Here is a 15,238-nt window from a genome sequence, read left to right on the forward strand (position 1 = left end):
TTGTAACAGAGAATTCTAATTTTAAAACAACTGATTCTAAAAGCTCACGTCTGAAACTTTTGATGTTGTCCTTTCGGGTTTCAAAATAACGTTTTACGTTACGGTGTGAAGAAGGACCTTCAGGGTGTGCGGAGCTGTGGAAAACAAAATGTCTGCAGAAGACAGCGCCTGTCATCACGTAGATTTCCCAAGTGTCACTTAGACTGAGGGCAGGGACTGAGTCCAGCGTGCCCACCAGGGTGCAGGCCCAGAACGTAGCAGCGGCCAGGCCTCGGGCAGGCCCGTAGGAAATATGTGAGGCAGAAAGGGAGGGAGGGCTGGGGAGGGGGGGGGGGGGAGACCAAGGTAAGCGAGCCTTCTGGGCCAGAGCATGGCGGCCGAGAGCCCAGGAAATGCTCGGCCCCTGGGTGGTGGCGGGACTGCGGAGATAAGGACGGGAAGCCGGACCGCAGGCTTCAGCCAGATTCGTCAGCCCCGGAGCAGCCGTGTGGATTTTGCACAGGGGAGTGATGTGAGGACGTGTGGATTGTGTAAAGATGACTGAGGGTGGTCACGCGCAGAATGCAGAAAGAGGAGGTAACAAAACCCGGAGCCTGTGCAATGTCCCAGCAAAGTGAAGAGGCATAAACCAGGGCACTTGGGAGTGACAGGGTGAGGCAGAGAGCAGCTTGAGACACACGTGACAGGAGTTGGGGGTGGCGGAGCCTGAGGGGCTGGGAGAGCAGGGGTGCGAGTCACGGGGGAGGGGCAGGTCGTCATGCAGTGGGGCAGCCTGGGGGGTGCTCGGGGTCAGGGTCAGGAGCTGAGGCCCGGGCCTGGGAGGGATTGGCATGTGGGTGCTTGTCTCTCAACAAACCTACCTACCCTGTCACCACCTGGAACTTGCTCCTTGAACCATATCAGCTCTTCCTTTTCCCATTGAGACTGTTGTCTCTTGGGCCAGCTTGTTCACAGCTTCTCACACCCGCGGGCCTCGCGGCTGAGCCTCCGTGGGGCCCACAGTGTGTATCGGACAGAAGCTCCTCCCGGGGCTGAAAACCGAAGGATCGGACAATCTCCTGACAGACTTTTGGGAAAACTCCCTCACAACCCACCAACATCATCAGATTTTTTTTTTTTTCTCGTGCTTTCTCTGCTCTTTCTTATGAATTGAACCAGTTACTATCCCCACCTGAGAACTCAGGCTTCCTGTTTGCCTGTGTTCCTCACCCTGAACCCACTTTGGGTGATGACCCGTGATTTCCAACCAGGAGCGGACAGTCATCTTGTCAGGGGGCTCCTGTCCGGGTTAGACGTTGTGTTTGCTTATTACGATCCTTAGACACAGGTCTGGGGTATTTTGATCTCGGTCAGTTACCAACCCGAGGGTTTTGTTTTGTTTTTTTAACAAAGAGAGAGAGAGAGAGAGAGAAAGAGAGTATGCAAGTAGGGGAGAGGGGCAGAGAGAGAGGTGGGGAGAGAGAATCCCGGGCAGGTTCCACACTGTCAGCGCAGAGCCCGATGTGGGGCTCGAACTCACGATCCACGCGTGAGCTCATGACCTGAGCCAAAGTCAGATGCTTAACCGACTGGGATTTTTGAAGGAGGTCTCATCTCTGCTTCTTTCTCTGCTGGCCATCGCCATTCATTTTTGTGTTCTTTTCTCCGCCGTTTCATTATCGATAAGTGTTAAATTGCAATGTGTCTTGCTCCCCTTTTTAATGAAAGCCCCTCTGCGCCTGGGATCACAGCTCAGACTTTCTTTGAAATTCCCAAAGAGCTTAACGCACGACTTCGAACACAGTGGGCATTTAATAAATCCTTGATGATGATGTTCAAGTTAGCGTGTTGGTCTTTCCCCCTCTGACGAGGTCAGAGGACCATCTGTGCTTTCTCAGATCTGTCAAATGCAAACCCAGAAAGCAGCCTCATTGGGTGGGTGCTCCTGGCTCCCCGCCTTGTGATTCGAGGCATGTAATCATAATCCTGAGTTGTCCGCAGGGAGCGATCGGCTTCCAGGTTTCAAGTCCACGAAACGGGTAGCGTGGGTTAGGAAAAAAGAGCGTTTCCTGGGAGCAAGGGGGCTGGTTTGAGTTTTGGATCTTCAGTGACTGTTGGCTGTGGCTACGTCCAGTCACTTACTCCCGGTGAGTCTCAGTTTTCTCATCTGTGAAATGAGGGAGAAGGATGCGATGTTTGCTGAGGCCCTGCCAGCTGTCAACTCTCTGAATGTGTTATTAAGTCATCTCGAGTAGATGACAGTGGCCGAGGCTCTTATATACAATATTGGCGTGTTCTCTTTGTGAGATGGTGGCCTCTATACATTGGAGCATGACAGGCTTGATTTTAAGCGGCCTCTCTGTTGATTAAAAAAAAAGAAGAAGAAGAAGAAAACAACTCTCCATCCATGAGTTTTAACAGAAATACAAATCATATCAAAATGGGGGGCGGGGGGGGAGGGGGAAGAAACCAAAAATGCCTAAGACGAGGAGAATTAAGTGTTCAAAATGCTTGGGTATTAAAAAAAAAAAAATGCACAGGGGACCGTAACGGTTGCTAAATCATGACATTTTCATGAGAGACATTAGAAGATGGCCGCTAAGAATGAGCTAATCAAATTGACCTTTACATTTCCTCCACTTTTCTGGGCACCCCCCGCCCCCAACCCCGGACCTCCCACTGAGGAAACAAACCTCTTCAGTGTAGACTGTAGAGGAGTGGGGAGGAAGGATGACACCATTAATCCCTTTCTGAAGGGAAATGACGACAAATTTCCATTTAGAAGCGCACGAAGGCCGCTGAAGAGGGAGCCGTATCTCTCATGATCTTCCTTTATTCCCTGCCGAGGGCTGACATGGTATATTGGAGCTTCAAACACAGCTCTTGAGGTTTGGGGACAGGGTGTTGTACGATCCGTAATATATGTGGCTGTGGAAAATGGAGGTGCTGAAGAAAAGTTCACTTACCAACTGGCAAGATAGGCAAGCAAAACTGGACTCAATTGTCAGATTGCTACCCGCCCTACCTCCAATAGCTTTGCCCCAGAATTTCAGTTTTTGTCAGAGTCCATTTTCTCCCCCAATCCCCAGCAAGCCCAGAAGTACCCCACGACGCAACATCTGCTGGCTGTCATGTATCCCCTGCACTGGACCGAGGACAAGGTGCCCGTAATGTCCCTTCACTCGCCCAGAGACGGCCCAGGGGCTACAGCCAGCAGCGTCGGTCACGTCAGGGACTTGCAAGAAGAAAGTTCGGTTCTGTCACACATGCCTCTGTCCCGTAGGAGCGTTTCTATGAAATGTCCGGAACAGGGAAATCTAGAAGACAGTGGACTGGTGGTTTCCTAGAGCGGGTCAGAATGGGAGTGACTGCTAACGGGCCCAGGTTGCTTTTTGAGGTGATGAAAATGTTCCAGAATTCATTGCAGGGATGGTTAACTCTGTATATATACTAAAAAAAAAAAACCATTGAACTTGCAGTAGGTGAATTGTGTGGTATGTGAGTTACAGCTCAGTAACGCCATGAAGACAGAAGAATGTTCGCGGTTTAAGATTCGTTTATATTCAGTATATGATTTTGTTTTTTCCTTCCACCATTGATTTTAGTTGCCTTTTTCTTGAGGGCCGAGCGTTGGGATAACGGTATTTCCATTTAGAACGAGTGAATTTAAAACGTTACCTAGTTTATAATATGAAGCTAACCCATGTATAGAAGAAAGGGGTAGCCAATGAACACAGCAGTTAGTTTTACATTTATGATTAGATTTCACCCTAAACTGATAGCAAAGCATTATCCGTTCCTACGTCTCTACAAGCTAGCAGCAGTAACTATTAGTGAATAGCCATTAGGAGAGCGAGAAGGAAACCTAGAGACGTGAAGTCCAACTTTCTTTGCAGATAATCGGGTAACGGAGTGAGGGGCGGGGGAGGGGAGTTGGGCGGGCTCGTTGCCCTTAACTTCTGACTTGCTCTATTTCTGTCCTACATGCTGAGACCTTATGGGCAGTGACACTGTATCAAGGTCTGTTCATTCATATTTTGAATATTAACGTGAGTCTTTTAAGGCCCCGCATTGAATGGGATTGTGGTTTCATGGGAAGCCAACCAATTACACAGGTGACTTCCCGGACGATCAGTTCCAAGGTTACTTTTCCAAACCTCCGTTCCTCTCCTCAAGCCCTCATCTTCAGCCGGCACCTGCTCACCCTTCATTATTCTTGTTTCTCCCTCGAGGTAACAGAGGCAACAGAGGCCTGCACGTTGGGCTACCCTGAGTCCATCCCCACCCCACCCCCCCCACCCCCCCCACCCCCCCGCTATTCCTGCAGATTCATGGGCATCTTTAGCCAGCCTACTTTCCTCCCTTCCTCCTCCTCAAGAAGGAGGCACCCACTGCCCCCAGCTGCCTCCCCCCCACCTTTCTATTTCTTTAGAGACTTGTCCCGCCCCTTTTCCCTTTGGTGGAGGTAAGCGGGGGCCAAGGACAGGAGAAAGACCTTGCGGGTTGGGAATTTTCAACTTGAAAGTTCTTTATAAAAATATTTTAAGTTCTTTTATAAAAATATAAGTGGTTGTTATGGAGGGCTGTAGGAAATAACCTGCAAAGGTGAATGGAGAGTGTGTGGCTCTCAATTGTCACTGCGTACAAACTAGAGGCTTGGCCAGGGTGGGGACAGGAGGAATCAAGAGCAAATTAGAAGAACTTATTATGAGTCCTTCATTTTTTTTTTTTAACGTTTATTTATTTTTGAGAGAGAGAGAGAGAGACAGAGACAGAGACAGAGACAGAGTGTGAGTGGGCAAGGGGTAGAGAGAGGGAGACACAGAATCCTAAGCAGGCTCCAGGCTCCGAGCTGTCAGCACAGAGTCCGACGCAGGGCTCAAACTCATGAACCGTGAGATCTTGACCTGGGCTGAAGTCAGACGCCTAACCGACTGAGCCACCCAGGCACCTCTATAAATCCTTCATTCTTAACTTCCTAACCTGCAGAATCATCTGTCAATATCAGTCTGCACCTCTAAGTAGCTTCCAAGGTGAAATTTACTATTTATAATAATAGCTACTGTTTACCGAGTACTACTGTATTCCAGGCACTATTATAAAAAGTTTACATTATCTAATTTAACCCCCAGGCAAGCTTTTGACTGGTATTATCGTTATCCTCATCATTATTACCTTTCTACAGATGTGGACACTGAGGCACAAAGAGCTTAAATAACTTGTCCAAATTCATAGTCTTGATTTCTAAAGTTCCCGTGTGCCAATTCCATGTTATACCGTCTCCTTAGTTTCCTCATCAGCACTGTTTGGAACTCGACACATCAGGCCTCTGCTTATGTTAATGTGAACCTGAGGAGATATGAGGGAACTAGATAGACGTATGAATGAAGTTAAACACAGCGAGATGGTCTCGACGTTCAGAATCTTCTGGTGAGTGTGTACTTAGTAGGTTGGTGATAATGCGTTCTCTTCCGATGGCTTCTAGACTTGGGAATATGTAATGGGATGGACATTCCCCACACTCAGTGCCCTGGATTGCCTTCATATTGTGACCGTGTTGTGACTTTGACCCCAGATATCCCCAGGTCACTTTGTTTTGCGTGTTCACACTTTTGAACTGAGAGGCTCAGAATCCCAGATTTTGAATTTTTTAAGCACACCTTATTTCAGAATATATAACCCTCTAAGCTTTGTCCTTGACAGGGAATCTGTTCTCTAATGAGAGTAGAGCTCCACACTCTAGGCAGCTTTCTCATACACATGGACAGGTAGGTCAGGGTGAACATTCCTGACAGTAAATTTTTTATTTTGGAAATAGGAATTACCTTGAAGGTCTCTGAACCAGCCCTATAAATGGTGCTTTGTAGGCCTTTGGTTAGATCAGACTTTCATCTCAGACTTGCTCTTTAAATCAGGTGGTCCAGATGAGAAAGAATTTTTTTTTTTTTTTTAGTTTATGTACTTATTTTGAGAGAGAGAGAGAGAGACGGCATGAGTGAGGAAGGGGCAGAGAGAGAGAATCCCAAGCAGGCTCTGTGCTGTCAGCACAGAGCCCAAAATCGCCAGATCATGACGTGAGCTGAAACCGAGAGTCGGACGCTTAACCGACTGAGCCACTCAGGTGCCCTTAGAAAGATTTTTTTTTTTTTAAATGGTGCCATCCGCTAGACCTTCTTTCTTCCGTGCAGATCTTGTCCTAGCTTGCAGCTTTTGCCTTAACTTCTTTTTCTGTTTCTTTCTTTCCTCACCAGTTGAGCATTGTAGAGAATGAGCCAGTTTAGCACTCCCGGAGGAAAGGATTACTTCTTTCAGCCTTGGCATTCTTTGCCAAGAAAACCCTTATTGCTTTAAGCAGGGAAAGACAGAGGATGGGGCAGTCTGTAAAGATAGGAGCCAGTCCCCAAAAGAGAATGAGAACCCCCAGCAATTCCCAGAACGTGTGGACTAATTAAAATAGGCACAATGAACTACGCCACCTGGTCAGAAATGTGAAGAAATCTCGGGATTGGTGCTGTCACCCCAGTGCACGGACGGGACCGGCAGAAATACTGAGTGCTTAGGCATCTCCCAGCGCCCTCTGTGCCCTCGGATTGTCTGACTCCAAGCCCGGGACTCAGCCACACATGCTTTCCCCGTCCCGAAACCTGTTCCACAAACATCCATCACTTTCCCCTCTTGCCTGGAGAGAAGACGGCTCCTACTCCTCCCCCTCCTCCCCCAAGTCGAGGAACGAACAGCCCTAGGATGAGTCAGGATACATAAATACACATGTTAATAAAAGTGCGAAGTGAGGACTCCGGGCTGCATTCGCGTCGAAGCTGTTACCGAGGATTTACCGTTACTTGGCGAAACTGCAAACCTGAAGACACTTTTGGTTTTGGGCCAGTTCGCCCGTGCTCTTAAGTTGTGATTAGAAGGCATTTGTCACCACGGAAGAATCTGTGTCAACAGTTGATGAGCCCCAGACTCTCCAGCCCGGGAGGGATGGTGGCCGACTGCCCCTGCAGGGTCCCCCCCACGTACCTCATCCCACCGAGGTGTTAACGCACTGAGGCAGGCAAGTCATTTCCACTCTGGGCTTCTGTTTTCTTGCCTGTAATGGGATGGTTTGGAATAATCTCCAAGGTTGTTTCCAGCTGTCGTGCTCCTGGATTAAGAGAATTACTTACACACAGAGGGCCCCTCTGGGGGCTCCTGAAGGCCATCCCAAGCTCTGCTTCTCTCGGGCCTTCCTCCTCTTGACCTCGCAAACTCACCAAGCATCCTGTGTGATGCTACAGTCCATTTTTCCTTTGGGACAGAGCAGAGCGCACTGAAGAATTTCAATATTCAGCTTCGCTAGGTAGCAGACTGTACTGAGGCCGCTCAGCGAGTCCTGTCGGCCCGCAGCCCTGACCTCCTCCCCTCAGCCCCTTTTCTCGGCCTTGCTGAAATTGTCCTGAGCCCATCTGCAATCAGCGAAGCGTTAGTTTCATGCTCCCCTAAGAAGGATTGCCACCCCCTGTCGAATCATGGCCCAGACGTCCTAAACCATCATCATGCCCCTGCTGAGTGGGCGTACTTTTCTGACTGGACTTCTGTTGGGAAACATACGGACTCACCCTCCGAGGTGAATCTCCGGTTCCTGGAGCGGCACGTCGTGCCTTCGAGTAAAGACGTTCTTAGAGCTATGAAAGGTCTGAGGTAGACATCTCATTCAGCTCCCCCTCTCCCCTGCTTTATTCTCCATCAGTTCACAAACACAGAAACTGAGGCTCAGAGAGGCTAAATGACATCCAAGGGTTGAGGAGTGACAGAACGTGTACTGGGTTCCCTACCATTACACAGTACTGCCTTTACACACACACACACACACACACTCTCTCTCTCTCTCTCTCTCTCTCTCTCTCTCTCTCCCTCTCTCCCTCTCTCCCTCTCTCCCTCTCTCCCTCTCTCCCTCTCTCCCTCTCTCCCTCTCCTACCTTATTTCAAAGACCACAGAAAGTCGATGATGATGATGATGTTAAGTAATGTCAAAAGTCTTTTCAAAAATTGCCCTTTCTGGCTTCCTCAGAGGAAGATTCCGGCAGGAGGCTTAGGCATTATTACTTGACTCCGTTGTACTCCACAGTTTGGTTATCTTCAAGTGGGAAAATGCACCTGACCTTTCCTATCTCAGAGGAATGTTGTGAAAATAAAATACGAACTAATGAGTTGGATTTTCCCAAGTGCTTGAGTCATTCCAAGGATCGTGCATTTTGTATAAATTGTGTTTTCTCTTCTGATTTTCTGCTTGTCTAGGTCTTTCGGTGAACTTGATTCCCTGTCTTTTTACATTCATAGTGATTATAAAAGGTATATTCTTAAATGTGACAAGTATCTGTTCCTAACTTCACTGATTATTTGAAACTGAAGAGCCTTAAAAAAAAAATCCTTACACATAGTGGAAGTAGGCACTGTAGGTTGGGACCACTCACGTGATTATTGAAAAACTGAGTTGAGGCAGAATTAAGATTAGAATTTGTAAAGTGTTATGACCAGGATTAGGACGTGGGCAGTATGCTCATACAGAGTCTATAATAAATGCTTGTCAATATATTTGAAACTGATGAGGAAGACAAAGAATTTGCAAGGCGGTAGCGTCTGAGCTAAGGAGTTACTGCTCATTGGATGAATCATTTCCAGCCCTTGGGAGATTCAGACGCTGCCTTGTACATATCATAATGAAACATTCCTTTAATGAATTAATACAGTGGATGCAATCAATTCTTCATCCTCACCGTAAAGCCTCCCATTTTAATCAAAGCAGAGTTGCACAGAATATAACGGGAAAGGTGTTCATGCAGGTAAGTGTGTAATGACTTTATGCACTAAGAACACACAAAACACGTCATAGCCACCGTTCAGTGGACGCTTGATTGTCCCACGGGCGACAGACCTGCTGTGGGCAGCCCCATCTGCTTCAGATGCCCCACCCCACGCCCGCTGGGTCAGAACCTGCATTTTAACAGGATCCCAGGTGATTTGGTTGCTCCTTAAAGTTTGAGAAGCACTTAGTGTGCAGCTTTCAATTGTATTGTCTTCCCAGTGGTCTCTGTAACACCTAGGAAAGCGATCTGTAAGTATGCTGCCTTAATTCTGTCCTTTGCAGAACACAGGTGCCCTTTATATACCCCACCCCCTTCCTGAAAGGAGTTATTTGGAATAATTTTCTGCAGGTTAATGTGTGGGAGGAAAATGTGAGACCATTAGCCAGTAGCAATGACTGCTTTTTTTTTTTTTTTTTGCTAGCATTTAAAACCCCTAAAGGGGGAATTCACTCTGATTTTCTTCCTTTTTATTCTACTAAGGATAATTTTTTTTTTTTTGAGGGGAGAAAGAAAAACATGATTGAGAATTAAACTCTTTATCAATATGGCCATTTTCATCCTGAAAATTATTTCCATCCTTCTCGGTCTAATGAATTTCAGTGGTCTTAAGAATGACTTAACACTGCCAAATCCTGCTATGTAAAGTCATTGCAAGTTGCATCGATTCCCCCCCCCCCCCTCCAGTTTCTAATAGGCTGAGGAAAGCAAATTCAGTTAATCGGCAGCATTGGCTTTGCACTTGACAGGTGTGGCCGCCACATTGCAAGCGAGACGCACAGGACAGCACAGTGCGCTGCCGTGGCATCAGCACCCAGCCTGGGAGACCCTCCGTCGGCCCGAGGCGGACCTTCAGGAGGTCTTACTCTGCCCCCGCAATTTAGTTCTGCTTCATATGGCCAAACCTTGCTGGATTTCATCTAGAAAGGAAGGAAAGGATAAGGAGACTTGAATATACCAGACACAGAGGAACTCTCCCCTTGAAAATCCATGATGCAGTGATATCCCCTGCCTCTCTAAAGACGTCTGTCCCTTAACGAGACATTCACTGGGGCTTTGGAGTGCCCACTGGTAGAGAGGAAGTTGGAGGGGGAAAGGATCTTTGCCTTTGAATCCCTCAGACGCAGCCGAGTGGGGCCAGGGAGGGCAGGAAGGGCAACAGTGAGGAGCACAGGTAGCAGGGGTGGGGACCAGACTTCTCAGATGCTACAGGTTATCCTAGCCGGCTGAGTGAGCAGTGTGAGAAGGTGGGGGAAGTGGGGGAGGTCAAGAAAACAGGAGATTGGGGTGCCTGGGTGGCTCAGTCAGATCTTCTGTCTCCTTCTCTCTTTGCCCCTCCCTTGTTGTTGTGCTCACACACACTTTCTCTGTCTCTCTCAAATATAAATTAACATCGGGGCCTGGGTGGCTCAGTCGGTTAAGCGTCTGACTTCGGCTCAGGTCATGATCTCACGGTTTGTGGGTTCAAGCCCCACATCGGACTCTGTGCTGACAGCTCAGAGCCTGGAGCCTGCTTCGGATTCTGTGTCTCCCTCTTTCTCTGCCCCTCCCCTGCTTACACTCTGTCTCTCACACAAATAAATAAAAACATTAAAAAAAATTTTTTTAATAATAAAAAAATATTAAAAAAAAATTTTTTTTTTAGTGTTTTATTTATTTTTGAGAGAGAGCGCAAGCAAGAGAGAGGGAGACACAGAATCCGAAACAGACTCCAGGCTCTGAGCTGTCAGCACAGAGCCCGACGCGGGGCTCGAACCCACGGACCACGAGATCATGACCTGAGCCGAAGTCAGACGCTTAACTGACTGAGCCTACCCAGGTGCCTGTAAACGTTTTTTTTTAATCTTAAAAATAAAAAAAAGAAAACAGGAGATTCAAACAGGAGAGTCACAAATGAGAAGAGGGGAGACATTAGGGTGGGCTTATGTAGCTAGAGTGCCATTAGTGTGACCCAGATACTGGAATGAACTGGTGCTCCAAGAGCCCCTCCTCATCCACTCTCCAGGAGCTAAGTTGTTCTCAAAAATGGCTGAAGGGGGGCGGGGGTGGAGGGTGGACCAAGTCAGAATCTTAGGAGGAGCTAGTTTAGAATACACCTGCCCCAGCTCCTCCCCAGGCATGCCGCAGACAACACAGTTTTGAGTAGTTTTCCTAGTTGAGAACCTGGGTTCTGAGCCAGCAGCCCTGGAGATGGGATCCTAGCCCTTCCCTTTACTAGCCGTGTGACCTTTGCCCAATGATCAACCCATCTCTTCTCCCGTCTCATCTGTAAACCTGTGATAATATTAATAGTAACCATTTCACGGAGATGTTACCAGAATTAGGAGAAAAAAATGCTTTGCACCTGCTGTTTAGGAGAATACCTGTCCTACAAGGAAACCACTCAGGGAATATTAAAAAAAAAAAAAAAAAAAAAAAAAAAAGGTTTTCACGACTGGAAACTAATTTTATTCAGAAGAAAATCCGAGCCCTGTCCCACTCAGAAAAGAACAAGGTGAGGGGCGCCTGGGTGGCTCAGTCGGTTGAGCGTCCGACTTCGGCTCAGGTCACGATCTCGCGGTTCGTGGGTTCAAGCTCCGTGCCGGCCTCTGTGCTTGGATCCTGCTTCGGATTCTGTGTCTCCCTCTCTCTCTGCCCCTCCCCCGCTCACACTCTCTCCGTCTCTTTCTCAAACATAAATAAACATTTTAAAAAGTTTTTTTTAAAAAAAGAAAAGAACAAGGTGAATACAATAACTTTGATTGTAATTCTAGGATTCGCCTACTTTAAGGACATTAGAAGCACAGTACGGATCCAAGCTGTCTGCGTTACATTTGAAAGACTACCAGCTTGAGTTACTAATATAATGTCACCCTACTTACACCAAACGTAACCGTGTTTGAAGACTTGAGATGACAGCACGTGATCTGCCAATGAGAAAGCCATGCCTCTAACCAGTCTCTTTCCTCTTCCTTCCAACCTTATCCCAACGGGAAGAATTCCTTGACAAGGAGCGCACCCCTTCCCAACGACTCCCAGGCACGCAGCGGGGCTCGATTCCACACTTCCTATGACAAGAGATACATCATCAAGACCATCACAAGTGAAGATGTGGCCGAAATGCACAACATCCTGAAGAAATACCACCAGGTAATTTTTCTTTATTTGAAACTCTTGAGAAAGTGAACTGAAAGTCACGATGAATTAGGACCAAGACCAAAGATCTAGGTAGGAAATGATGAGAACACATTTGGCATAAAAGTCTCCTCTAGCTGGGTTTCTTAACATTACTGTGGCCAGATGACTGATAACATTTAGGAATTCTTATACTAGGAAGATCATTAGTTATGTATAAAACATTCTTCATGTGAAACTCTTCTCCATAATAGTTTTGATGATGACCGTTCTGATTTTAAAATCACTCGGTTTAAGATTGGCAACATTTCAGAAGTGTTTCACCCAGGCCGGAAGTTAGGTGTTGACCTCTCGGGGACTTACTCACTTACATGTCCAAATCCTGTCCTGTTTTCTCTGTCTCTTCCTGTCCTGGTCCCAGAAAGGTCCACCCCACTCTGCGAAAATTGTTTGGTTTGAGAAAGTGGGTGTTTGTGTTTCCTGCCTCTTTTTCACCCCTCATGTTATCCCTTTATGATCCCCTGGGGATAAAATGAAGGTACCCTTGGGAGCAGCAGTCTGTCCTTCTGTCTCCCTCCCTCCCTCCTTCCCTCCCTCAATCTCAATAAATTCCAATGTAAGTGTGCCTGGTAGAACAACTATTCTCAGGGTCCAGCCAGAGATACAAAAGGCTTTTCCACTTACTGTGGAATAAGAGCATGCGGTCCAGTATCAGACAATCCTGGGTTCAAATCCCAGCCCTGTCGCCTACTAACCACATGACTTCTGGACTTCAGAGCCTCATTTTCTTCCTTTATTTATACAGTGGAGATAATAACGGCCCCTAACTCTGGAGCCCTGAGGGTTGAACGGGAGAATGTACACCAGGTACTTTTAGCACCCCGTCTGCCGTACCTTAGGAGCTCAATATGTGGTGGTGGGAACCACTCTCATGAAGTCACACAACAGTGGCGTGAATGTAACCATTGCTTACAACATCATAGCGGTCCTCCTCAGAACTCGTGTTTGAACCACACGCTAAAACACGCACATGCGTGCGCACGCACACACACACACACACACATGCTTTTAGAGTCCTGCTTTGTTTTCTTTTTTACCTGAATACCTCCAGGTAATGATTGGCTGCACAGAAGATAGTCAGACAAAGTGCTGAGGGCCCTGCCTGTGCTAACCAAAGGATTCTGAACCATTATTATGTACCCGCCTCTTAAGGTGACTGTGTTGATGGCAGTGCTCCTTTGGACTTGTGAGCTCCCGAGATGTCTATTTAAAAGTCATTTTCCGGGACGCCTGGGTGGCTCAGTCGCTGAAGCGTCCGACTTCAGCTCAGGTCATGGTCTCGTCGTTCGTGAGTTTGAGCCCCGCGTCGGGCCCTGTGCAGACAGCTCAGAGCCTGGAGCCTGCTTCAGGTTCTTTGTCTCCGTCTCTCTCTGCCCCTCCCCGGCTCATGCTTGCTCGCTCGCTCTCTCTCTCAAAAATAAACATTAAAAAATTTTTTTAAATACATAAATAAATAAAAAATAAAAGTCAGCTTCCTTACTTTATGGTCACACACAATGTTCTGACCATCGTGGATCATTTCTTCGCAGTTGCCGTTTCCTCCCATCTTTGCAAATGTGATCGACTGCATTCTGCTCGCAGTGAAATCTGTCAACATCTTTGAGCTATATTCTGTTTCAGGAAACGGGGGACTGCGCCTGATTTGTTTTCTAAAAACATTAGTCAGCCTGTAAATTCATTTCCTATCTAAAAAATCTTTTATAACATCTGTTCCTTTTGAAACTTGTTCTAGAGCATTTATGCTATTGCCTAATATGAAGGACGCTTTAAAATGCCGGCATAGTACGGGCGAGGGGGGGGAAACACTAAGGCACTGGCTTCTGAGTGGATTGGATTGTAAGATGCAGCTTTTTACCTGTTCACCGTTTAAGCCGTCTACTATTTCGTGTTCCCCCTCTGGAACTTAATGTCATACTTAGACATTCTTTTTATTCTTTCTCTAATGCCTCAGAACATTCAAAGCAAAGTGATACATACCTCAGGTGACTGATGAAAACATACTCTTCTGATACGTGACTCTGATACTGTTCTAGTAAAAGGTGACACACAATTCAGGCATCACCTTCTTGATGACAACGTTGAGTTGAGAATTTTTTTGACTTTACAGAAATCACTGTTTGAAACGTTTTCTCCCGGGTAGTCCCTGTACCCTAACATGCAGATCTGACATAGTGTTAGTGTTACATAAAATGCATCAGGGATCAAAACAAATCGATTGACGTGCTCCCAGGGCTTTCAGAGCGCTCAAGATTTCCTTCCGTTCCGCTGCTAGAAAATTGTTATTTTCTCGGTATGTTCTTCATCCAGAAAAGTCTCAATTAGCCAACATCTGGATTTTTCTTTCCTCTTAGAAATAGTATTTTTAAATATAAAGCGTCTTGATCATTGAGAATCACCATTGTTAATACAATTAATGTAAAGGACATGACGTTGAAAGGCAGGAGACATAGATCCTAACTTGTTATGAAATGGCTACTTAGGCGATCTCTGAACCTCAGTGTCCCCACCTGAGTTCCATTCATTCATTCATTCATTCATTCATCTGTTCACGGTCTTACTCTTGACCTAATTCCAGAAAGGATATAAGGTGGCCTTCAAGGAAGTTTGAAATACAAGATAGAATCAGTGGGAAGAAAGGGAATGTAGAAGAGGGAAGGAGAGGGCGAAGGCACAAAACGGAGCGTGGGATGAGCCGAAAGTGTCATGCCATGGTGACCAGCGTGCTTGGTAGCACGAGGTCCGGTAGACCGCAGTTTCTTAGCATCCAAAGCGGAAAGAGAAACCTGAGTGAGTCAGTTACACGGCTGCTGTGCCTGAAGGTACAGATGAATCGGTTGTTCAGGAGGAACACAACTGTTCTTGGTATTAAGATCAGACAGCGCTGTCTTGAGGAGCACCCCACAGAGGGGGCATGTGGCACAATAAACGTCATCCTTGCAAACAGCCGTGCAGCACAGAATTTCCTAGGACTTTAAAAGAAAATCATCATCACAGGCTGCTGAAACCAGACGGTAATTACACTCGATCGACACGAACGTGCCAGGGAGGGGGCGGTTTGCACGGGTTCCCCGGCCCTCTTCCGGCCTGGCTTCCTCCAGACCGAACTTGAACCTTCTTCACCCTGCTCCTCCCACAGGCCACCTTCCAATGAGCTGTGGGTAACTTTCCATGGTGCTGAGCTCAGCCCTGCTCGTGCCCCTGGGTAGCTGTTCCGGGCGATCAGACACAGGCCGCGTCAT

The 15,238-nt window shown here is 47.1% G+C and overlaps 1 protein-coding gene across 5 annotated transcripts in view; it reads left to right on the forward strand.

Annotated features, from left to right (window-relative positions):
• Positions 1–15,238, forward strand: part of PIP4K2A (phosphatidylinositol-5-phosphate 4-kinase type 2 alpha) — a 186,099-nt gene that overhangs the window by 121,540 nt on the left and 49,321 nt on the right. For all 5 annotated transcript variants that reach the window (XM_058681714.1, XM_058681716.1, XM_058681712.1 and 2 more), the window contains exon 4: positions 11,802–11,954. In XM_058681714.1, the coding sequence (XP_058537697.1) occupies positions 11,802–11,954 (153 nt within the window). The remainder of the gene's footprint in view (positions 1–11,801; positions 11,955–15,238) is intronic.

This window comes from Neofelis nebulosa, chromosome 8, assembly GCF_028018385.1.
Source record: "Neofelis nebulosa isolate mNeoNeb1 chromosome 8, mNeoNeb1.pri, whole genome shotgun sequence".
NCBI classification, from domain to species: domain Eukaryota; kingdom Metazoa; phylum Chordata; class Mammalia; order Carnivora; family Felidae; genus Neofelis; species Neofelis nebulosa.